Here is a 24,982-nt window from a genome sequence, read left to right as displayed (position 1 = left end):
CAAGGGTTGCTTCAGTATCTGAGTGGTAGTAAATGGTACAAAACGTTGTGCAATCATCAGCCAACTTGCTCACCTCTGTCCTTGTGATGGATATAAAGTCATTAATTAAGCAGCTGAAGATGGTTGGGCTGAGGACACTACCCTGAGGAACTCCTACAGTGACGTCCTGGGCCTGAGATGATTGACTTCTAACAATTATATCTTCCTCTGTGCTGAGTATGACTCCAACCAGTGGAGAGTTTCCTATTGAATTGAACCTTGCTGGGGCTTCTTAATGCCACACATGACCAAATGCTACTCTGAAGGGCAGTAACTCTCACTTCACCTTTGAATTCAGCTCTTTTGTCATGTTTGGACCAATGGTGTAATAAGATCAAGAGCCTAGAGGCCCTGATGGGACCAAAACTGAGCATAAACGAGCAGGTTATTGGTACTTTTAAAAAGCTTTAAAGAGTTGTGGATTACACCTTCCATTATTTTACTGGTGATTGAAAGTATACTGACGTGCTGGTAACTGGCCAGATTGGATTTGTCCCGCATTTTGTAGACAAATCCTACCTGGGCAATTTTCCCCCTTGTCAGGTAGAGATGCCAGTTTTCTAACTCTGCTGGAATAGCTGGAAGCAGCCATATTTTGTGACGGTTTACTTTCAATTACCACAAGCAAATATGATATCACTCACTTCACTTTTTTACTCTTAGACACATGAAAGGCAGAGCTCACAAGGAAATGGCAGAAACGGGAATGAAAACACCTTTTAGCAAAATGTCAGTTCCTTTAAGGATTGCTGGTTAGTATACGCGTTGCCCACAGTCAATGTACCTTAAAATTGCATTGGACCTTACATTAAATACAAGCATGTTACATATTGAAAGAAGGCCTGAAACAGTCAGGCACATGCTCTGCCTTCCTAACTGCCCTCGAAAAATAGCAGTGTGCATACCGAGAGTGGTGGTGCAATGCGTTTTCAACCCACCAGCTTCCCATTTCCATGACAGGGGACAGTAAATTTAGTTCTAATCTGTCCACAAGTAATTAACGCCTAATTGTGATAACAACTAGATTTAAAGGACAGGTCACACAAAGCTTCCCCTTAATGGTAGAATCCTATGGTTTATGATATAAAGCTCCATCATACATAACAGAATATCCTGATTGCAACAACGCTATCGGGGTCATGTATTGCATTCCAAAACTTCTCACCTTAAGAAACCTGACCCAAGTAGAATTCCTGCTACATTAATTAAAGCAACAGCACTGTTTACGATGTTTGGATTCTGAACAACACCGAGTAGGATTAGCGTCAGAAGTTCACCAACTAGATGTGGCACGATAAGTACAGCAAAGAAACAGCCAAAACGCTCCCACAATGGAAACAATCCCAAAGTCCTGAGAAACAAAGACAGACAGTTCAAATAACGTTGTCCTATCTATTGCTAACATTTACAGAGGAAAAATCCATATCAATAGTTTAATGTACACAAATCTGTGTGGGAAATTGAAGCAGAGGAAAAGATAGGGTTAAGAATGGGTCAGCAAGCTTATCTCTCAAGCACAAGTGTATTTCAAACAAGCCAAGTGGATTTTTTTTGATACATAGTCTAAATTTACTTTCACTCATTTTTATTTAAGCCTTGCATAGATACTTTGACATAATAGTTGCATTTCACATGGAGAAGAAATGATCAACCAACTTCTATCTAGGTTGAATTTTTAGACTTCTTCGTCATCCCTCATCCTCTTTGTACTTGCACTCTGCCTTCTGTATCCTTTGTAAAGCCATTTTGTTGCAAATCGGCAAAACATTTTGGTCGGAGGTTTTAGCTCCAATTGCGATGCTTCCATTGCTGTAAATTGCCCAAAGTTGATTAAACCAGTTCAAAAGATGAAGGAATTTCCCGCAGAAGTTGTGACCCGTGCAAATTGAGTTTTCACAATCTTTTGCGCTAGTTAATAAATAAAATGGCACTAAAGGCCAGGCATGGCCACAAAACTGGCCACACCTTCTGGAGGTTTCCACCAATTGCACCTATTTGAGAAAACTCTAAAGTTTAGCTGGTGTTTTTTGAGTGCCAAAGCTTTTGAAATTAATTTCATTTTAATTCACTAGGAAACCTGCTACTGTACCCCAATACAATCAGCAGAAATGGTTCTGTATATTTAAAAGATCATTTTTAATCACTTATAAAATAATAATTTAAATCTGATTTTAAGTGATAAATCCATTTTCAGCTGCACTAATCAAACTACACACAGCACTCAACTATATTAATAATTTTTACAACAAAATTACGTTTTACAATGCTGCCCAAATGTTGGTGGTAGATTTAGCTTCTGGTGATATGCAAATATGGTTGAGTGGAAACACTAGGGGAAAAAAAAAATCACTTCTCAAAACCCACTCAGTTTTGGCCCCTATTTGCATCCAAATCGCTTATGGTACCCAAAATAAAATCCTGCCCCAATATTCTAAGCAAGGTCAATTTTGAGTTCACATGGGAACAATATGTGAAGTATTTTTACATGTTTTCTGAAAAAGAAATTAAACATTTTAGGAGAGAATTTGGTCAAGCCATTCAGGATGTTTCTACTTTTGGCCATTGAGGATGTTTCTACTTTTAGTCATTCGTGTAAAATGCACACTGTGGAATCAGCTACCCATTATACAACTCTTCTGACTTCCACTTCCATATCTTCAATGGCAGCTGATATATCAGCTACTTTCACTGCCATCCAAAGTCTAAATTATCCAGACTGCATAGTATAGGGAAATTTCCTCTGATCATGAGTGAAATGGTAAACATGCACTTTCAGGAAGTAAATGCTAACAAAATCACAAAAGCAATCAGAGACAGTCTGTAACATCACTAATACACAGCAACAAGTGGTGACCTTCCCCCCCCCCCCTCCCCCCCCCCCCCCCACATAATTCTCCATTACCTATAGTATAATTACTTTGTTTATTTACAGTGCTTTCTGTAAAATGCGTCTGCTATTCTTTGTGTTACCTGCACCTCAGAGCACTCTCAAGCAGACTTGCTTCCAGATCAATGGTCAAGTAATTTGATCTTTATTATATGAGAGGTTATTGATTTAATTTGGATTTTGGCAATGCTCTTTACCCAGTTATCTTGTCATTGTCAAGATTAATTTATTGTTATATATGTGGGTTATTGTAGTTGTGTGCAATGTCTCTTTAAGAACGGAGTCACATGACTTACGTAAGATCAATGGCTACTTCATAGGCTTTTGCCTAGTCTAGTACCAAACCTTGTACAGTGAAGACCCTATTCGAGATGAACCTCTTTAAACTTGCATCAAACCTATGGTTGACAATCTATTTTTTTTGTACTGTTGGTGTAAAGGTACAACAGTTTACAAAAATAAAACTGCCGATGAGGAGAAAGAAAAAATAACTTCATTTTCAGAAATTGTTGGAGTGGAGCAGCTTCAACTGATCAATCGATCGACAGATTAACAGAAGGTCAGAAATCCTTGGTATTGGAACGGGTAAGGATTTGGGACAAAAATTCAAAGGAATGGCCCGTACCAATTTTAAACCAGCAAGCCAAGGAGTCAGTCTGCGGGCTTGCCACGTGCAGTACAGTAAGACACAGAGGTAGAGTGGGGCAGAGCACTAAATATTATCATAACTTGCATGAAAGTAGAGCTGTTATGAATTGGCAATCTACCTTGAGCGAACTAACCCACTGAGTTCAGTGAAGAGGGAGAGAATTCGATACTGTGAAAAATGGAAGGACCTTTTGGCGCAATGGGCTCTTTTGATGAAGTCTCAGAGAACTGGAAATCATATTCAGAGAGGTTCCATTATTACATTTTAGCCAACAAAACATCAGAAGAGATTCAGGTCCCTGCATTAAGTACAATCGGAAGCAAAACTTTTAATTTACCAACAAGCTTAGTTCAACCTGAGAGACCTGGGGTTAAGATATATCATCATCAGTTAGAAGGTGAAAATATGGGTGGCACAGTGGTTAACACGGTTCCCTCACAGCACCGGGACGTCAGTTCAATTCTGGCCTTGGATCACTGTCAGTGTGGAGTTTGCTCTTTCTCCCCATGTTTGCATGGGTTTCCTCTGGGTGCTCCGGTTTTCTCCCACAGTCCAAAGATGTGCAGTTTAGGTGGATTGGATATGCTAAATTGCCCCTTAGTGTCCAAAAAGATGTGTTGGTTAGATTAAGGGGTTAATGGGATAGAGCGGGGGAGTGAGCTTGGATGAAGTACTCTTTCAGAGGGTTGGTGCAGACTCGATCGGCCAAATGGCCTCCTTCTGCACTGTAGGGATTCTATGATTCTATTACCCAGTTCTTTGTAACCCTCAAGTGACTTGCAAATATTTGTGAATTTGGTGATTCGTTAGGTGAGGCCATTCAACAAAGGTTATTAAACAAACAAAATCGAAGTCTGAAGACGGTGTGGTAAACCACTGATCATATACTACATGTATTACGACGGTACACTGCCATTGCACGCCAGTCATTACAGTAAATCCTGGCCTGCTGGCTCCACCCAGCAGGCTCTGTGTAAAAGTGAACGCTCTCCTGCACTGCCCCCATTCTTGGGTCCAGCTGCAGGAGGCTTAACATCTAGCACAATAAAGCCACAATAGTTCACCATTTGTCACGTAGTCATTGATGCTACATCAGACTGCATCAGATATTTCTGCTTCGAATGTGACTAAGGGGACTTCAAGGCTTGGAGCAAGCACGAGAATCTATAAAGTGGCTGCCGTTCAGAAGAAGTCTGTCCAGCAACAGGCATACCATCGCTGTGCAAAAACAAGCCATTCACAGGCTGATTGCTAGAGAAAGAACAGCCAATGTAAAAACTGCATCAGAACTGACCACACAGCAAGAGCTTACTGGAGTAAAATAACTTCTTCAGAGAAGAACACTCAAAGGAAATCACAGAACTCATTTAAAATTCAACTAAGAAAATTCATAATGTGGAAGAAAAGAATAACAACCACAATGAAACTGAAACAATTCATTCTAATGAAGAATTGAAGTTGAACATGCTACCATTCCAGGGTGGGTCACACTGTTTTTGGGTAGTGCCAAGGTTGAATGGGCAGCTTATTAAAATGGAGATGGATATGGGGGCCGTTGTCTCCCTAATACCATCTATGAAAGGAAACTTATACATCTGCCTTTAAAACCGGCAGATGTGATCTTGAAGACCTATACTGAAGAGATGGTGTCACTGAGATGTAACATCACAGTCAAGGTTGAGCTAAGTGGACAAACTGCAGAGTTAGCACTTCATGTGATGTGAGGAATTTTACCAGCTCTCCATGGCTGAAAAGAATTAAATTGAATTGGACGCTGTCAACAGTTTAGTCGATTCAAGGTCAGACTCACAGACCATAATGGAAAAATACAGCAGTGTTTCTGAAAACTCACGGGTCCATGAAAGGTGTGCAAGTGTCCCTGAAGATTAAGGAAAATAGCCAGCCGAAATGCCTCCAGGCTAAAGCTGTACCCTATGCAATATGTCCAAAGGTAGAATCCGATCTACTCAGACTTGTGGAAACAGGAGTCTAAGAACCCATCACTACTAGTGACTGGGCAATTTCAACTGTACCTGTTGTGAAACAGGATAGTACAATTCATAGCTGCGGAGATTTTAAGACAACAATCAATCTGGTACTACGTGTGGATCAATGCACGCTACCATTGATTGACTATTTGTTCGCAGGCCTAGCAGGAAGACAGACGTTCAGCATGATTGACCGATTGCAAGGGCAGTACGGTGGTGCAGTGGTTAGCACTGCTGCCTCACGCCACCAAGGACCCAGGTTCGGTCCCGGCTCCAGGTCACTGTCCGTGTGGAGTTTGAAAATGAAATGAAATGAAAATCGCTTATTGTCACAAGTAGGCTTCAAATGAAGTTACTGTGAAAAGACCCTAGTTGCCACATTCCGGCGCCTGTTCGGGGAGGTTGGTACGGGAATCGAACCGTGCTGCTGGCCTGCCTTGGTCTGCTTTAAAAGCCAGTGATTTAGCCCAGTGTGCTACATTCTCTCCGTGTCTGCGTGGGTCGCACCCCCACAACCCAAAAAGATGTGCAGGGTAGGTGAATTGGCCACACTAAATTGCCCCTTAATTGGAAAGAAAGAGAATTGGGACTCTTAAATTTTTTTAAAAATTGACCTATTGCAGGCTTACCTGCAAATGAATGTGGCAGCTGAATCTAGACACCTGCTCACCGTCATCACTTGCAAAGACCTACTGCACTACAAGAGATTGCTTTTTGGAATAATGTCAGCCCTGCTGTCTGCAGCGCTGAGGACCCAGGTTTGATCCCGGCCCACTGCCTGTGTGGAATTTGCACATTCTCCCCGTGTCTGCGTGAGTTTCACCCCCACAACTCAAAGATGTGCAGGTTAGATAGATTGGCCACGCTAAGTTGCCCCTTAATTGGAAAAAAAATCATTTGGTACTCTTAATTTATAAAAAAAAGAGAAACCTTTGCGAGATTCGGAAAACCCGAGCAGATCGTGAGCGACAATGGTTGAAGACGACTTAAAGATGTGTGGAGTTCAACATATTAAACCAGCACCTTACCACTCATCCATGAATGGTTTAGCCGAAAGGTTTGTCCAGTCCTTGAAGCATGCATTGAAAGCTTCTAAAGACCAGGGTTCACTTCATCGCCGTGTGAACAGGTTTTTAGCAACATATCTAAATACGACGCATGCAACTATACAAGTTCACCAGTTTTGTTATTGATAAAAAGAAAACTGAGGACTACCTTTGATTTACTCTTGCCTGTGGAGACATCTGATATAGTAGAGTGAAACCAACAGTCACAGATCTTGAGATGAGAAAGTAACACAAGGAAGTGCTCGTTTCAACAAGGAGAACAAGTGTTAGCACGCAGCTATACCACGAGTGAGAAGTGGGTCCCTGCGACGGTATTGGCTCAGACTGGTCCAATAGCCTACATGGTCCAAATGACAGACAAACTCATTTGGAGACGCCAGGCGGATGAATTATTCTCATCACAAGTTAGTGTGCCAGTGCCAGAATTACCTCAAGTGGTAATGGTCTCCGCTCTACCTGATTGTACAACTTCTCGTTCATCTACAGAAGAAGATGCCGTTGGGCAGCATGGTTGCACAGTGGTTAGGACTGTTGGTTCACAGCGCCAGGGTCCCAGGTTCAATTCCCGGCTGGGTCACTGTCTATGCGGAGTCTGCACGTTGCACCGTGTCTGTGTGGGTTTCCTCCGAGTGCTCTGGTTTCCTCCCACTAGTCCCGAAAGACGTGCTGTTCGGCAATTTGGACATTCTGAATTCTCTCTCGGTGTACCTGAACAGGCACCGGAATGTGGCAACTAGGCGATTTTCACAGTAACTTCATTGCAATGTAAGCCTACTTGTGACAATAAAGATTATTATCATAAAAAGAGGTTGCATCAGAAGTACTACTACTACTATACTAGGTTTCCCTTGGAAAAAGAGGCTTTAACACCTTCCAGGATAGAGGTATCTACCAGAGAACCTGAAAGTACATCTAAGATCAAGAATGACAAAGTCCCGGAAGTGTGCAGGCAACCAGCCAGAAATTAGATGCCCACCTGATCATCTAATTTATTGACTGTGTTACTACAATGCAATAATATGATGCCTGCACTTGTATATAGATTTAAATGACTTTGTTAAAATACTAGTTATTAGTTGCATTGGATCTTAGAAGTAAAGAGGGAGGCATGTTATAGATGTCGATTATTGTAGTTGTGTGCAATGTCTTTTTAAGAACAGTCATTTGACTTATGCGACGCCATCGGCCACTTTGAAGGCTTTTGCCTAGCATCAAACCTTGTATAGTGAAAATCTATAAACCTCTGTTAATCTTGCATCAAACCTACATGCTATGGCAATCTATTTCTTTTTTACCATTAGCTTAAAGATGCAGCATTTATTAACTTTTTTGTGAGCTGAGAAAGCAGCTGGGGAAAATGTTACATTCAAAGGTTCTTCAATAAATCCAAGACAGTTCTGTTACTGTAATTATGATGTCATTTTGTGTGAAAGCTTGCTTTATATCCTTTTGTAAATGTGGATTCTTTATCTGTTACTCAACACGATTTGGGAAATTAATAGTACATTGTTACTTTACATTCTTTAAATATACAAACATCAATATTAAAGTAAAAAAACAAATTTCTATTATATGAACCTTACTGAAATAAACCACATTTTTTTTACTTTAGGTTATTTCTTCTGTGCTGGCACAGCACACTCAATCTAAAATGTTCCTGTGATTGGTAAAACAAGTCTTACCAGTAGACAAAGAAGCTGAAAATAGCCACGCTGATGATGCTGAAGGGAATGATGTGGATGATATAAGCCACCAACATCAGCCATTTCTGATACAGACCATCTGAACTTTCCTGATCGCCAACAGCTCGTAATGAAGGGTCTGAAGTTTTTATAAAGAAGGTAAATATCATTGAAGTATAAATTTTACGAAAATAAACAAGCAGTTCAGACTTGTACGTACTAACTTACAGAATTTTTAAGTAATGAAAAGACCACTGAATATTTATTTTTAAATACTTGCATACAAGCAATTTCTGTACAGCTGCCAGAACTCTGAAATCGACCTCTCAACGGGGTGGATTACAGCGAGAGCCACTTATATCTGAGGGCGTTCTGTACCATATGAGCTGGCTATGAACTGATTATGTTCTGAAGAACTGAAAGAGCTACAAACAACATTTGGTCCTTTCGTTACTCCCCAGAATTTATTTTACACTGAAGACTTTGAAAGCACAATTTATTTTTATCATGCCATCTATTTATTCATGTTAAATGGACTGTTTATAAAGCTATATACCAAAACTGACATACATAAAGCAACAGCATTCAGCATCCCAGTATAGGGTGAGGCGCCTATACTTTGGTAGATTACCCCAATTCGGTCTTGCACTGCACCTTTTGCTGGATCATTATTCAGCTTCATCAAAAAAAACACAACAAACAGACCATAGAGCAGATTTTGGAAGAGACGCATAATAATCCCAGTCTTGTTTCTGGATAAATTCCTTGCAATTCGTCTGCAATGAGAATGAGAAGCAATAGGTTATCTTACTTAAAAGTGAGCAAATATACTACTAAAGAATGCAAAACATAATTTTTACTGAGAAGTACAAACAGTACACCATGTAGACAATTATTTAATTTAATGAGCTTGGAATTTATATTTTGTTAAAGATATTAATACATCTGTTCTCGACCCTCAATTTTTAACAAATTGTACTTTCCTAAGTGGATGTTGGCACTCTGATATGGAACAGGTTTATACCAATAATTGGCATTTTGTTGAATTCCTAGTTCAAGTCATGCAGCTGTGTGGAAGGGTCAAAGCGAAGGACAAACTACCATTTCCTCACAGGAAGGAAAAGGGAACTGGGCGATTAGAGTGTGTTAAGCATCGGCTGGCAGTCCACAACATGTCAGCTCTGCATTCCTCCCCTTAGCACATTACAGTACCATCCGTGGGCATACTACAGTAGGGTAAATAAGACAGAAGTATAAGGCTGGATTTCGTGGTCCACCAGCCGGGTGTTTCTTGGCAGCGGCGCTTGCTGGCGACAGGATTCTCTATTCCTGCAACTTGACAATGGAATTTCCCACTGAAACCATCCCACGCCGCCAAAAAACTGGGGGAGGAGGGCGGAGGTGCGCTGCCAGCAGGAACAGAAAATCTCAACGGCCGGTAGAAGCTCAGCAAGAGTGACATGGGTTGATATCACTCTGGACCTCGGTCTTTCTTTTGGTAGTTTGTTCCCCAACTCAACACATAGGCTGTGAATAAACAAAGTCATTCTCTACCATTCACCTCCAAGTAACAAAAAAATCTAAGTGTGTATACTTTGTTCAGTAAGATTCATGTTTTTTCATATAAAGAAGTATATTCCTGTTAATTTATATAAAAAGAGCTGCATAATCAATTCTGGTGACATGGTTGCTGTTGCTTCACAGCGCCAATGACCCAGGTTCGATTCCCGGCTTGGGTCACTCTCTGTGCGGAGTCTGCACGTTCTCCTCATGTCTGCGTGGGTTTCCTCTGGGTGCTCCGGTTTCCTTCCACAAGTCCCGAAAGACGTGCTGAATAGGTGAATTAGACATTCTGAATTCTCCCTCAGTGTACCCGAACAGGTGCCAGAGTGTGGTGACTAGGGGCTTTTCACAGTAACTTCATTGCAGTGCTAATGTAAGTCTACTTGTGACACAAATAAAGATTATTATTATAATTCTACATTATACTGCGATGGTGTTGCGGTTATGTTATTGGACCTGGACGAATAATAAGTAAGGGGGATAGTAGCATAGAGGTAATATCATTGAACGAGCAATCCTCTGGCCAGGATTACTACTACAGGGACCTGAGTTCAAATCCCACCACAGGAGCTGGAGGAATTTAAATGTAATTCATCAGTTTAATTAATAATAATAACGAAACTACTGGATTGTCATCCAAAACCATCTGGTTCACTAACAGCAAGCTGGAGAGGAAATCTGCCATTCTTACCCAGTCTGGCCTATACGTGAAATGAAATGAAAATCGCTTATTGTCACAAGTAGGCTTCAAATGAAGTTACTGTGAAAAGCCCCTAGTCGCCACATTCCGGCGCCTGTTCGGGGAGGCTGTTACGGGAATTGAACCGTGCTGCTGGCCTGCCTTGGTCTGCTTTCAAAGCCAGTGATTTAGCACTGTGCTAAATTTCTCTGTCCTTCATTTCTCACTACTGAAATCTCTAAATCTGTACGATCTGAATATTGAATCTATTTAAAATTAGATGATATATGCATTGTAAAATATAAATGTAGGCTGTTGCTATAGGTATACCTGATCAGTACCCAGAGTTTAACAGCTGTGTTTGGAGATGCTCTGCTCTTGAGAGGAATGGATGATGACTTTTTTGTTCGCTTTGCTGCTTTAATATTCTCCAGTGCGTTATTAAATATTTTTGAATTTCGAAATGAGAATGAAATTTCTTGGACTCTACTGTAAGTCTCAATTTCTCTCTCCTTGTTTCTGGTGTCGACAGAAGTCAGATCCACTGCAAACATTAACATGAGCAAATTAATAGATGTGCAAATATTTTTCAAAATGTATTCAGTTTATTTCAAACAAGTTGATATCAAGCCTGTTACATCTTCTTGTGCATGGGAAACTATTTTAAACAAGAATTTAGAGTTTCAAAATGTCTGTCATTGAAAGTGCAGAAACCTTAGAATTATGGATGCAAGGGTGGAAAAAAATCTAAAGTTCACCAAGCTAAAGCAGATACCATTCAGCCAGTTTAGTCATTAGGCTGTTAATACGTTCACATAAAGTTCTGCCTTCTTGGGTTAACCCCCTTTCCTTTTCCCCCAATCCCCGCTCATAAGGGGAGTGTGAGAAAAATCAACAAAACGACAAAAATCACTATTACGGATGCCTGGTCAGCTCTCAACAGTGGCTAAGAGACTGGACCAGATATAACTTTCTTTAAGTTTTAAGATGGAGCGGAAAGATCAATATGTTCCAGGAATGATAATGTAACAAACAGGGCTTGGTTATTTTATCAACAAACTTTATTAAAACAAAAGAAAAGAAAGCAATATTTAAACTTTTACTTCACCTCTAACACTAACAGTGCTAGATGTTGTTTCTTACTCGTGACACATTAGTTCCCATTAAACAACACTGCACATGAACACACAGCTCTTGCTCCACTTACACAAACAAACAATGGCAATACTTGCATTTACAAAGCAATTTTTCTGCTGTTAGGGGCATTTGTTCCGAACCCTTTTCCAAAGCCTGCCCACCCCTCAAACAAAGGCCAGACTTGAATCCATTATTGTTATCTTGGCTGTCTTATTTCCTATTCCCATTTCTACAAAGGACAGAACTATGCCATTCATAAGCAATTGATCTTCCATTGATGAACAAATAGGTCACCAGATTATGTGATGGAATAATAACTGGTCAAACAAAGTTGTCCTGAATGACAATGGAACTGAGTGGATCATCTGACTGATCCAGGGCATCCCTTGTATTCCCACTAATGAGGTTAAGTCTGAATGGAACAAGGTAATTCAGGCTGTGGACATATCCCTCTGACTCTACTGCCAGCAGTCTTTTCCCTCAGTCTGCTTAACCCCTAAAATGCCTGCTACATCTTGGACTCCATTTCTGGACCCAAGTTCTTAATAGCACCTTATCATGACAATCACCAAGTCTTAGCATTGGGCCAATTATTCTCTTGACCAAGTAATTGTGTGGCCTAGGATGCCTAAGAGCGAAGGGAAATAAATAAATGGTGGAGGGAGAGGGAAACATCTTGCACTTGCATTTGAAGTACTAAAACACATTCCAAAGGGAAATATCCAGGCCCAGAAAAAGGTTGAATGCATGCTTGAACTCTCTACTCTTGCAACATTGTATCCCCCTCCCATGCTAACAAGACAGTTTGCAATCCCAATGTCCTCTTCAACCAGAAGCTGAGCTTACAGAACCACAGAATTGTGACAGTGCAGACGGAGATCAATCAACTCATTGTGCCTGCACCGGCTCTCTGAATAAGCAATTCACTTAGAGTCATTCTCCCGCCTTCTCCCTGGAACCCAGTATATTCTTCCTTTGCAGATAATACTCAAATTCCATTCTGAAAGCTTTGATTGAACCTTTCTCCATCACACCCTTAGGCAATATATTCCAGATCTTAACCACTTGCTGCGTGAAAAAGTTTTTTTCTCATATTGCTTGCGTTTCTTTTGTAATTATTTTAAACCTGTACCCTCTCATTCTCAAACCTTAGAGAACATAGAATTTCTACAGTGCAGGAGGAGGCCATTCGGCCAATCGGGTCTGCACTGACCCTCTCAAAGAGAACCGTACCCACTCTCCTGCCCTACCCCCATAACACTGTAACCCCGGGGCAGCACGGTGGCACAGTGGTTAGCACTGTTGTCTCACGGCGCCGAGGTCCCAGGTTCGATCCCGGCTCTGGGTCACTGTCTGTGTGAAGTTTTCACATTCTCCCCGTGTTTGCGTGGGTTTTGCCCCCACAACCCAAAGATGTGCAGGGTAGGTGGATTGACCACGCTAAATTGACCCTTAATTCGAAAAAATTAATTGGGCATTCTAATATGTTTTTTAAAAATTTTAAATACACTGTAACTCCACCTAACCTGCACACCCCTGGACATCAAGGGGCAATTTTGTCATGGTCAATCCATCTAACCTGCACATCTTTGGACTGTAGGAGGAAACTGGAGCACCCGGAGGAAACCAACGCACACACGGGGAGGATGTGCAAACTCCACACAGTCACCCAATGCCGGATTTGAATCAGGGACCCTGGCGCTGTGAGGTGCAGTGCTAACCACTGTACCACTCTCCAACCCAAATAACCTCAAATAAACTCCATTATCAGCCCATCTGTAACATTGCCTACCTCTATCCCTGTTTCTGCTGCTAAAGCACTCATCCACCTGAACTTTCACTTGTATGGACATCACACTTTGTAATTCCCTTCTCTCTCCCCACCTCCCACAGCCTATTTTTAAGACCTTCTTTGAAACCTACCTTACTGATCTATTAATATCTCTCTCATTGTCTTAATGTCCATTTTTATCTGATTGCATTGCTATGAAGTACCTTGGAACAGTTTTCTTTGTTCAAGGTGATAAGGCATTAGTAGGTTTTGAACTCTCTTTTAAAGTTTCCTGAATAACTAAAAGACCGTACAACTCAGAAAATTACATTTGCAAAAGCAAAACGGTGAATCATTTGTACAACCTGATCAAAAATGTCACCCTATCTTTCTATTTTAAAAGCTGCTATACCAGTTTGGCTCTTTGTAGTTTGGATCTCCGACTTGCAGAGTTCATGACTTAAGAATAAGGGGCGTGTTTTCCCTTTTGGGGACTAAGTCCCCAAGCCTGCAAGAAAATGGGCGAGAACTACTCCGGACTTTTTCCTCGAACGTCCGGGGTGATTCTCCGTTTTCCAGGGGGCTAGATTGGCACCGGCATGCATCCCGCAGCTCTGGCTGCCTGCGGGGCCCTGCTGTCCAGACTGTGCGGCCGCGCATGCACATGGCGGCCGCAAGCGGGTCCACGCATGTGCGCGGTGGCCCACTTCAGCACGGGCGTCGCCGACATGGCGGAGCCACACAGTGGGCCCGAGCGGAGTAAGGTAGGTCCCCCACAGATCGCGATGGCCCGCCGATCGATGGCCCCCGATCGTGGGCCTGGCCACCGCTGAGCCCCCCCCCCCCCCCGGAGTCAGATTCACCCTGCTCCCCACCATGACCGCCACCGCGGCCGCGGGTCCGAGCTCCCGCCGGGTGGTACCAGATGTAAACCACGCCGGCGGGAGTTCGCCAGTCGACCGCGGAGAATCGCCAAGGGGGCTTGCTCCAATAGCCCCCGACTGGCGCCGCGCCGACCGCGCATGCGCGACTGACGGGTCCCCGGAGAATCCCGGAAGCACCATCGCGCTGGATTTCCGGCGTGAATGGCTATTCTCCGCCGCCGTGCCAGGCACGAATCCGGCACGGAGGGTCGCCCAGGAATAGGAGCAGAAGTAGGCCATCTGGCCCCATGAGCATTCAATAAGGTTATGGCAAATCTTTTTGTGAACTTAGCTCCACTTACCCGCCCGCTCACCATAACCCTTAATTCCTTTCCTGTTCAAAAATCTTCGGCTGGATTCTGAGCCACTGTGCCTAAATCAGGTTTGGCGCAGGGGCGGAGATTGGTCGTCAAACCGGAAATTCGGACCAGCGCCGCTCCCGCGACTCTCCGGTCTCCAGACTCCGGAGAATCGTTCAGGAGTCTCTCGCGCGCAAACTACGCTGCGCGGGTAGGGGGCCATTGACGGAGGCCCCCCCTGCGATTCTCCCCGCGAACCCGGCCGAGTTCCCGACGGCATGGTTCTAACCACCTATCGGCCATCGAGAGCGTTGGGTCGCGGCTGCCCTGGTGGGGGGCAGGGGGGATCGTTCGCCGGGGGGGGGGGGCCTCATGGACGGTCAGGGGAACGATCAGGTGGCACAGACCCGCGGGCGCGCGCAATCTCGAGGGTCCTACATTTTTGATGCAGCTCCGCTGTGTGAGTCCATCATGTCCCACGCTGGCGTGGGGACATAGCCCCATTATTGGAGAATCCAGCCCCTTATCTACCTTTGCCTTAAAAATATCCAACGGAGTAGTCTCAACTGCTTCTTTCTCTTTTTCTAAGAATCAGATACAAGAAAGATTACCTACCATATAAATCAAATGGGTTGCAGTATTCAGGACACTGATAGCCACAGCCGCTGAAAAATTCTACCATTTCTTCAGTTCCACCACAAAATACCAACTCCCCGCAGGTCATTATGCCAATTCTGTCAAACAACTTGAGAAATGTGCACAAGAGAAAATTAAACGTGATGTCTAAAACCTCCCCCAAAAAGCAGAGAAAATGGAAGGAAACTATCTTTTTCTTCTAGATCGTAACTGAGCAGTTGAGCATTGTGAATATTTTTTTACTTTTAATTTCAGACCTCCACTATTCGTGTTTACTCTTTCATACTCTTCATGAAAAGATGTCTATTTTCGATATACTTAATATAGCTTTTAGCATTTCATCTACACAAGTATTTGGAAAGTCAGTTAGGACATTGTAAGGTTGGTGTGGAAACAATTTTTAAAAGTCCCGTGCCAAATAAGGAACAAGTAAGTTGTGTTTTTCTGATACTCAGACTGGCAATAGAAATGTCATTAATATACACAATATATATTTATATAATGTATAATACCTACTACACCCCCTGGAATTTACACTTGTGGATTTTGCTTTCTGTCAGTCTGGGCCTTCATTTTTTATTTAATGAGTTTAAAACCCATGCATAAAGTAAACCTCTCTCGTAATCTCACAAGAGGGCTCTTAAGTCTCAGGAGTTTTCAAAGCCTGCTGCATCTTCGGGCAACACGTTTGCTAATCACACAAATATAAGTAATTGCTATCAGGTAGGTAACGTCTGAGAAAATGTTTATTTAACTTCTGGGGGCATCATTTTAAATTGAAAATTCTGGGAACACATTAAAGTTGTTACCAATTGTTTAAGCACCTAACCTCCTCCTACAAAACAGCAGTCATCATTTTTAAAGAGATAAATATCCCACTATTTATTGTGAAAGACACAACATACACTAATCGTATAAACAGCTGCAGCGTTGCAATTATTGAATGATTTATAAATTTTCCTCCATCCAACCTTTGTATAAAATATAAATAAATATGACAATACATGTTGAATCCACAATAAGTAAAAACATATCCAATAGCACTGTAGCTTCACAGAGCCAGGGTCCCAAGTTCAATTCCCAACTTGGGTCACTGTGTGTAGAGTCTGCACATTCTCCCTGTGTCTGCGTGGGTTTCCTCCAGGTGCTCCGATTCCTCCCACAAGTCCCAAAAGACGTGCTGTTAGGTAATTTGGACATTCAGAATTCTCCCTCAGTGTACCAGAACAGGCGCCGGAGGTGGCAACTAGGCTTTTCACATTAATTTCATTACAGTGTTAATGTGAGCCTACTTGTGACAATATAATTATTTTTTTTAAAAGATTAACATAACTTAGGGAATAGATTGAAGTTCATTTAATCTGACTTAACTCCTATCATTTAAATTGTTAAGAAACAGAGTAATATTTTACTACCAGAATATTCATCTAAACGGAGGAAAAATAATTATCTGAGTGCCCAGTTGATTAAACATTGAAGCATGGTCAAGTCAATGTTATTTTTATCTGCTTATGTAGCTTTCTGATACCTGATTATGTTACCAGAATGATTTATTTTGATGGAGATGGAAAGCAATTGATGGCGTTTTCATAGTCCAGAGACCCAGTAGTACTGGAGATCTAGTTTGTCATGAGTCTTGTTGTTGTCGTCAGATCTCCATTTACAACTAAAGTGCTTTTATATTTGATGCTTTTGCAGTTCAGTGGTAGGACAACAGCATGGGCTTCCTGCATTTACATTGTAAAATATATTTCTGTATCCCAGCAATGGGATCCTTGGTCTATGGAAATCTGAGTATTCACATCAGGAAGACAATTTGAGCAATGTTAACCTTGGAAGCCAATGTACAGAGCTTACTTCTTGATGGCCATTATTGCAGAACTACCAGATGCAGAAGCATGGGACCGATTTTCCTTCTTTATGGGATTGTTTTTCAGTCTGAATTTGGAAGGGAGAAGATCATTAAATGGGGAGAGGGATGCATGAAGATTGAAGGATCTTTGATCAGCACACTCTGGCTCTTAACCATAGGTAAACTAAACTGCAGGAGTAAATGTAGCTTTGAATGACTTGTTCGAGATTAAAGAAACCACCCATCAGGTCCGATCTGGGTGGCACGATGGCGCAGGGGTTAGCACCGCTGCCTCACGGCACCAAGGTCCCTGGTTCGATCCCGGGTCACTGTCCGTGTGGAGTTTGCATATTCTCCCCGTGTCTGCGTGGGTCTCACTTCTACAACCCGAAGATTTGCAGATAGGTGGATTGGCCATGCTAAATTTCCTCTTAATTGGAAAAAATATAATTGGTTACTCTAAATTTTTTTTTTTTTTAAACAATAGTCGATTTACATCGACTTATGTTTGAACAAAAGCAACTTTCCTGATAAGGGTTTTCTTGAGTTGGTGGGGTTAGCATTATTGCATTTGGTCTGGCATTGGGTCTTTCAGTTGTAAGAGATTCTCTTTAGCTGCCACAAAACTGTTTTTCTAAACTGCAAGTTTAGGCTTTTGCTACACAAAGCTCCTAGAGACACTTTCCCCACAATATCTCAGAGTACATTGAGGCACTATTCTACCGAAGCAAATAGGTAATACATTTGTAGTATGATCACATTCACCCTTCAAAGCCCTTAATTTGACAAAGCTTAATCAACTACACTCACATCATGCTCACCTTGAAAAGTTCTGATCTAGGTTGGTGAATTGTTAAGATGACGATTCTATTTTTGTGAGCTAGTCCAGAAAGCAGGAGAATAATCTGGTTGGATGTCATACTGTCCAGGCCTGTGGTTGGTTCATCGAGTAAAATTACTTCTGATTAAAACAAAACAGAATGGCATTTAATGAAATCTAAGCTAAACTGTACATAGAATATCCAAGTCATGTACAATGGTAATCATATTGCACAATTGAACTTGGCCTTTTACCAAAAACTTTCAATTTGAAAAATTGCATTCCAGAGAAACGTTAGTATCCTCTTGTCAACATAGCACTACTATTTTAAATAAAAATCATAGCATATTTTTTTTAATCACTTATGAATGATACAAAAACTTCAAACAACAAACTTTTGTTGCTGATTTTGAATTATAATTGCTAAATTAGTAAAAAAGGAAACAAATCAAACAATCAAGTATTAATCACATTTAAATGCAGAATTAGGTTCAAGCGGTGACCAAACATTGTGGGTTTAGCCGAAAAACGAACCATCCTCCCATCATATTTGAATTCACAATCCGCAAGTAAATTACCACTTTGTAATCACATCCCTGTAGTCTTTGCATAACTACCATATAAACCATTCTATTAGCTGACTGCTTGTAGTTAAACCTGGTACTCATTATTTTCTATATAATCCGTCTCAATTGGACAGCTTGAGATCAGGAAATTCAAGTCATTCCCGAATGGGATACAATTAGAATTCATTAAAGCAAAATTGGATTAAAATTATAATTAATCATTGTCTTACTGGGATCTTGAAGGAGCTGTGCTGCTATAGAGACCCGACGTCTTTCACCACCAGAAATCCCCCGGAAGACGCGGCCTCCAATCATGTGATTGGCCACATGACTCAAACTGAGCTCCAACATGACAGACTTCACCTGTAGACACAGGTATACAAGACCCATTTAATGCATTTTTCATTGTGTTTCAATTGTATTGTCAACCTTAGTCTTATAATATATTTACCAGATAAACGGGTAAATTGAAGTTTGAAATCATCAAACAGCATAGCACTGAAGCATGATCTCTTTTGTGAGGGCCACGAAGAATCCAGCACGAGTTTCAAGGATACAAAGAAATAACATTTATTTACAATAACATACATATATATAAATACATATATACAGGCCGGACACCATTTGCACAAGGCGCTGGATCGGGCGACGTGTAACGAGACGGAGATCGGCGCTTCCGTGATGAACGGCGTAACAGTTGTACATCCACGGCCCGTGGGCACGAGAATTCCCCCTCTGATGCGTCCTGTGTCTCCATCTCGGAGTCAGAGACTGCTGCCTCTGTCATCTCGGCGTCTCTATCTCCACGGGGTTCTGCAACGACCTGCGCAGGCTTTGAGTGAGGCACCAGAGGAAGATTGTGAGGACTACTTTCCATTGTCTCTGGTCTCTGTGGCTGTAGAAATGAGCTCCAGGGGCGGGGAGTCTTTGGAAGGGATAGTCTTCTGGACTGAACGTGGTCTACATGTTTGCGCTGGAGACGACCCTGGGCTTGCACCTGGTAAGATATAGGGCCCGTTTGGCGAAAGATTACGCCAGGGACCCACTGGGCACCACCAGCAAAATTGCGAACAAACACTGGGTCACCGGGCGCAAACTGCCGAATCGGCCGATGCCGAGAAAAACCCTGTCCCTGCCGTTCTTGTGTGCGGCGTACTTTTGCGCCAGTGTCCGGGAAAACCATACTAAGGCGGGTGCGAAGTCTCCGGCCCATAAGGAGTTCTGCAAGATCTACCCCAGTCACCGCATGGGGGGTGGTCCTATACGAAAACAAAAAGCGAGCCAGTCTCATGTCCACTGACCCGGAAGACTGCTTCTTTGAAGCTGGGTGGCAAGGGGCAGTTGTAGGTCTGCTGGATCCCAGGACTCAGCTGGGTCCCAGCCTCTAGCTGAACCTATGGAAGAGGTATCCCGGAGCTGATGGAGATGTTAGGGTGCGGTCAGGACATTCAGAGGGAGATGTCAGCGACACTGCAGCAGATCCATAGCTGATTGGAGGAGTCCCAGAGGCTGCGAGCGCAGGAGATGTCGCTGGCAATGCGTGGCACTGAGTCCAACACTGCTAGAATGGCGACCGCAGTGGAAAGCTCGGTGCATGACCCCAGCACCATTGGTGAAGGTGTCCAAGGCGTCACGCAGTCGGTGACAGCCATGGCTGAGGATCTTGGCAGAATGTCCAACTCACTGGGGTATGTGACCCAGTGCCAGGCTGACCTTGATGAAGTGCTGCGTGACATGTCCCGCTCTCAGATGGAAATGGATGAGGCGCTGCGGAGCTTGTCCCAGTCGCAGGTGGGCATTGCCGAGGTGCTGCAGAGCATGTTCCATTCACTGAGAGGCATCACCAAGGGCACTGACACAATGGTGCAGGCACCGGGGAGCCACGAGGGCAGGCAGAGCCAGGTGATGCAGGGTCAGCTGGGGCTCAAACCAGTTGCCCCCCCACCCCCATCTCAAGGTATTTCCAAATTTGCGGTGGTCTGCTGTCTACAACAGCCTCACTACGATGAGGGTGTAATACTTTCCATCTGGTAAACAAAGGGTACCTTCTCTTTGATGGCATTAGAACATCCACGTAATGCTAGCAGGGCCGTGTAAGTCAGTGTTTCTTCCACTGTGAGGTAGCTGAGTAAATTGTCACTCTGCAGAAGAAAAAGAATGAGTAAAGTGAGTTCACCTTGGAAATTAAATATGGCATTGCTGTCTAATTCACTGTCTGTTTCATAATTCTTTAGTAAACCCTTTCACCGCAGGTGGATTTCCCCTTTCCTTGAGGAATGATTTCTATTTGTGTGCGTATATATGTGTAGATGGGGTGGGATGAGGCGGATGGGCGGTGCAGGAGAGGGACAGAGAGATGGCTGGAGGAGGGTGACGGGATAGTGCACGTGGCAGCATTCATTCTAGTATCTTGCCCAAGAAGTGCGAGCCCCGATGTTATGTGCTGATTTGGAGTTTGGGCACCAATAAGCTCTTCGACTTCAAAATATCACAATAGCCCAAGTCTCATTAGGCGTCCACACATATACATTCTCCATTATGAGTTTCTGGACAATAAACCGCAACAGCTATTGATTAATTTTTCTGCTTTATTGAAAATTGCCACAAATGCTGCTGAATCCTATATTTTGCTCTGAATGTTATCAACTGATTCAACATCACAGGTATCTGCACTATGTTTTTAGCACTTTGTGGCATTAGTCCCATTCTTGCCCACTTTTTAAATGTGTCATGAAACCAGCATTCCAGAATAGTTCAACATTTTTTCAGGAATATGAGAAGACTACATCAATGTCACTTTTGAAATAATCTTCTTAAAAGCTGGCTAACGGAAGGTGGTTTCTTTATTTTGCACTCGAGTCCACTGACATGGACTGGCTGACTCAAATGGCCTGTTGCTGTGCCATAAATCCTATGTAGCCCTATGTAAATTGAAAACAAAATCAGTTCTATACTTAAAAACATTTGCAGTGTTGCAAGTTTTCTTTAGCTAAATCAGTGTTCAGAAGAATGCATATTGTTACAAGTTACAATTTAAGTGAATTGCTGCACTATTATTACCTGTAGGACATATGAAAAGCAGTCATGAAATTCTTCCTTTTTAAGTTTGCACCCATTCACATATATATCACCCAGTAGGTTTGTTTGCTTACATAATCTTCCCGCAATTGCATCCAGCAAAGTGGTTTTTCCGGATCCTAAAACATAATATCATAATCGTGGCGCTACAACATTAGAACAAAACATCATTTTTTTATGTATACAGTATAAACAGTAAAATAATTAAAACCTTTTTGCACCTTACATTAGGTTGTCCAAGCTCTGATTACGGTAGACGTGCCTGGTGGCATTCCTGGCTACCAGACCAGGAAGGTTCAGCTTAACTGCACAATCTACGCTGCGTTAGCTGATCTCAGCTATGTGGCGATGGATTATTTTAAATGTTACAGATTAGCGCTGACAGTTACTCACACTTGGTCTAGAAGAATACTGTATGATGGAAAAGACCTACTGGAAATAAAACTCACTGCCCTCTGTGGGTGCTTGAAATTATGGATGACAACATTGGGTTAATTAGTAATATGTTGTGAATTAAATTTACCCATAAGAGGTCAACTCCTAACAAAGTACCAGCTATTGGAGACATTGAGGGGAGTTTTGGCTTTGCAACGCATTAATAACGGGAGAACCTTGTAGCATATGGAGAAGTAGAGGTTTCTGCAACGCATTTGTCTTTGGCTTTTTAACCCAGCCATGGCATTAGCCGACTGCCCAACTAATGACAGTGAGCGGGCATAATGGTGACCCGCATCGGTCTATTCAGAACAACTATTTAAAGGGACACTACCAAGGAAATAAATTGGAAATAAAAAGCAAATTTAAACATAAATCTGAAGAACAAAACAAACTATTTGCATTAATTACCAGAATTTCCTAAAATTCCCATGAGTTGGCCACTTTCCACATAAAACGAGACATCTTTCAGGATATGTCTTGTCCACTTTTTATGGTACGATTGAACATCCCACCAAGGTCCAACTCTCTCACTGAAAGAACATCATTTTAAACATAAAGCAGTGAATGGTGAGGGGGGTCACAAAGCTGTTAAAATTTTCCAAACTCATCATTTGCATTATTTTTGAATATGTTTGCATATTTCTCCCCCCCCCCCCCCCCCCCCCCACTAAAAGACGATAGGAATTTGGGTGAGCGGCTAATTATAGATGCAGTTTCAATCATTACTGGTCCCTGATTGTGTGGTTTGCTCAATTACTTACTCCCCCCCCCCCTTTTTAAAAAAAATATTTTATTAAGGCATATATAATTTTAACAATTTTCAAGAGGAAATACAATGCTCAATTACTTATTGATCACCTTATTTTGTCAATTTTGTGCTCATTAACATGAGGAATTTAGCACTGGAGAGTGGGTGTGTTGAACATAAGCACCCAGTTCTGGCATTCCAAGTCAGGGACACAAATTTAGCTGCAAAGTAAAGCACCCTCGTCTACGCTCTGACCTCAAATTGCACCAATGAGAGATTTTTCCATTTCCCACCATTCACTCTAAGTAAAATTACCAATTTAGTACCGAATTTGGTCCCATAACCAATAGGAACTGGATAAATTAACGAGGACTTAAAATGAACCTAATATCCACTTATTTATTTCCAAAAGATGTGATAAAATTTGCAGAACATTTTGATGGAATTGTCCAGCATGGAATCATTATGACAGCTTTTGCAGTTAACATTCATGCTATTTCTATACCAGCTGCATTTTCTCATGGCAATTCACTGCTGACGACAAATTAAGAAATCCAGTGGTTAACTGCGTAAACCTATGCTAATTCTATAGCCCAAAGTTTGCAGTCAGTGGTGAAGGAATGACACTCCGTGCTCATCGTGCTGACAGCTGCCCAGAGACCTTTCCCAGACTTTAAGTTTCAACTGGCTGTCATTGGGCATCTAATCCAGTGGTACAACCGCAAAGTGGGATCTGTAGTAAGTGAGCGCAGGGCAAGCAATGGCATGGCTCTTCAACCTAGAAGATTTAAGAATCCTCACTGAGACTTGCAGTGTCTTTCAGGGCCGGAGAGGGTGTTTGGCAGTAATAATAAATTATGTCCCAGCCCCAACTTTTTCTTCTTTATTTAGTAGGAATCCACTGGGTAACTACTTGCCGATACATTGATTTTAATACCAGGTCTATTGGTGAGATACACGTTTAGCATAGCCTGTGGGGAAACAGGGCGACAGCAAATTCTGGATTTCCACATTTAACTGCCTACGTGCAGACTTTAGAACCTGCTGTCAGTCTTACTTCATGTCAATGGCGAGCACTTATAGCCTCACCATTATTCTCAAAGTATTATCTGGATCATCATCAAAATAACCATAAGTGAAAAATAGTCGATGTTAACCAGTGTGATTTTGTTTTCATTGTCAACAATGTAGGGAGAAAAATCTGTCCCTTAGGGACACTCTCAGGAACCTGGATTTAAAACTTCAGGTGAAGCTTCCCAATAGGCACAACAATACCCAGCATCAATAAGAAGGTACAAAAGTATGAAATAATGCGCAGATGTTATAGATGCCTCCATCCCAATTCAGAATTTTTACTGGGTGGCGAAACCTGTGTAGCAACAAGTTACTTCAATACAATAGTGGAAAGACTGGCACTTTCACCTTTAGCCTTGCAATAAACTCTGCTTCCTTTCTGTAGATCCATTCCCTTCTCCCCCATCACTATTTCAGGATAAACTATTTGTAACCTCAACATCCTACTCAACCCTAAGTAGAGTTTCTGAACTATCCATTCCATCAGAGACCATTTACTTCCACCTCTGCAATAATGCCTAACTCTACCCTACCACAACCCCTATGCCACAGATAACCTGATTCTGCACATCCTTCTGTCATCTCCAGTCTTGATTACGCCAATGTTCTCAATGGCAATTAAGGGCCTGAGCGCTAGCCTAGCCAGCAACATCCACATCCTGTGAATGAATAAATATAATGGTCTTCTTGTTGGCTTTTCATCCTTCACGCTCTATAACTCCCACTTGGCTAAATCTCAGGTGTACATATGCTGTCCTATACCAAGTCCTGCTTACCAATCTTTGTTGACCTACATTTGTTAGTTCTTGCCCCCACCTTATCGCTGCAATCACATCTAGTGCGAAACAAAGTGAACATCCATTCCTCGGACTCTAGCCTTTTGTACATTTTCCCATTTTTCCCCCGTTGTCATTATTGACATAATTTTCAGCTATCTTTGAAATTCAGTCACTAAACATCGCTTCTTCCCTCTCCTTTAAAACGCATCTCAAAAACATCTTTATGATGAAGCTTGTCATCTATCCTAATTTCTGGTTTTATATGTTTTTCTAACACCAACTCTAAAGTACCTTTAAATATGGTATG

At 42.2% G+C, this 24,982-nt stretch overlaps 1 protein-coding gene across 1 annotated transcript in view; it reads right to left on the bottom strand.

Moving 5' to 3' along the window:
• Positions 1-24,982, bottom strand: part of abcg5 (ATP-binding cassette, sub-family G (WHITE), member 5) — a 37,688-nt gene that overhangs the window by 10,753 nt on the left and 1,953 nt on the right. The window contains exons 2-11 of the mRNA XM_072511021.1: positions 22,483-22,604; positions 21,619-21,755; positions 20,604-20,699; positions 18,789-18,921; positions 17,994-18,133; positions 15,300-15,429; positions 10,885-11,098; positions 8,883-9,088; positions 8,313-8,451; positions 1,205-1,390 (exon numbers count right to left, since the gene is read on the bottom strand). Coding sequence (XP_072367122.1) covers positions 1,205-1,390; positions 8,313-8,451; positions 8,883-9,088; positions 10,885-11,098; positions 15,300-15,429; positions 17,994-18,133; positions 18,789-18,921; positions 20,604-20,699; positions 21,619-21,755; positions 22,483-22,604 — 1,503 coding nt within the window. The remainder of the gene's footprint in view (positions 1-1,204; positions 1,391-8,312; positions 8,452-8,882; positions 9,089-10,884; positions 11,099-15,299; positions 15,430-17,993; positions 18,134-18,788; positions 18,922-20,603; positions 20,700-21,618; positions 21,756-22,482; positions 22,605-24,982) is intronic.

This window comes from Scyliorhinus torazame, chromosome 1 (assembly GCF_047496885.1).
Source record: "Scyliorhinus torazame isolate Kashiwa2021f chromosome 1, sScyTor2.1, whole genome shotgun sequence".
In the NCBI taxonomy this organism is placed as follows: domain Eukaryota; kingdom Metazoa; phylum Chordata; class Chondrichthyes; order Carcharhiniformes; family Scyliorhinidae; genus Scyliorhinus; species Scyliorhinus torazame.
This window is presented reverse-complemented; position numbering and strand designations above follow the sequence as displayed.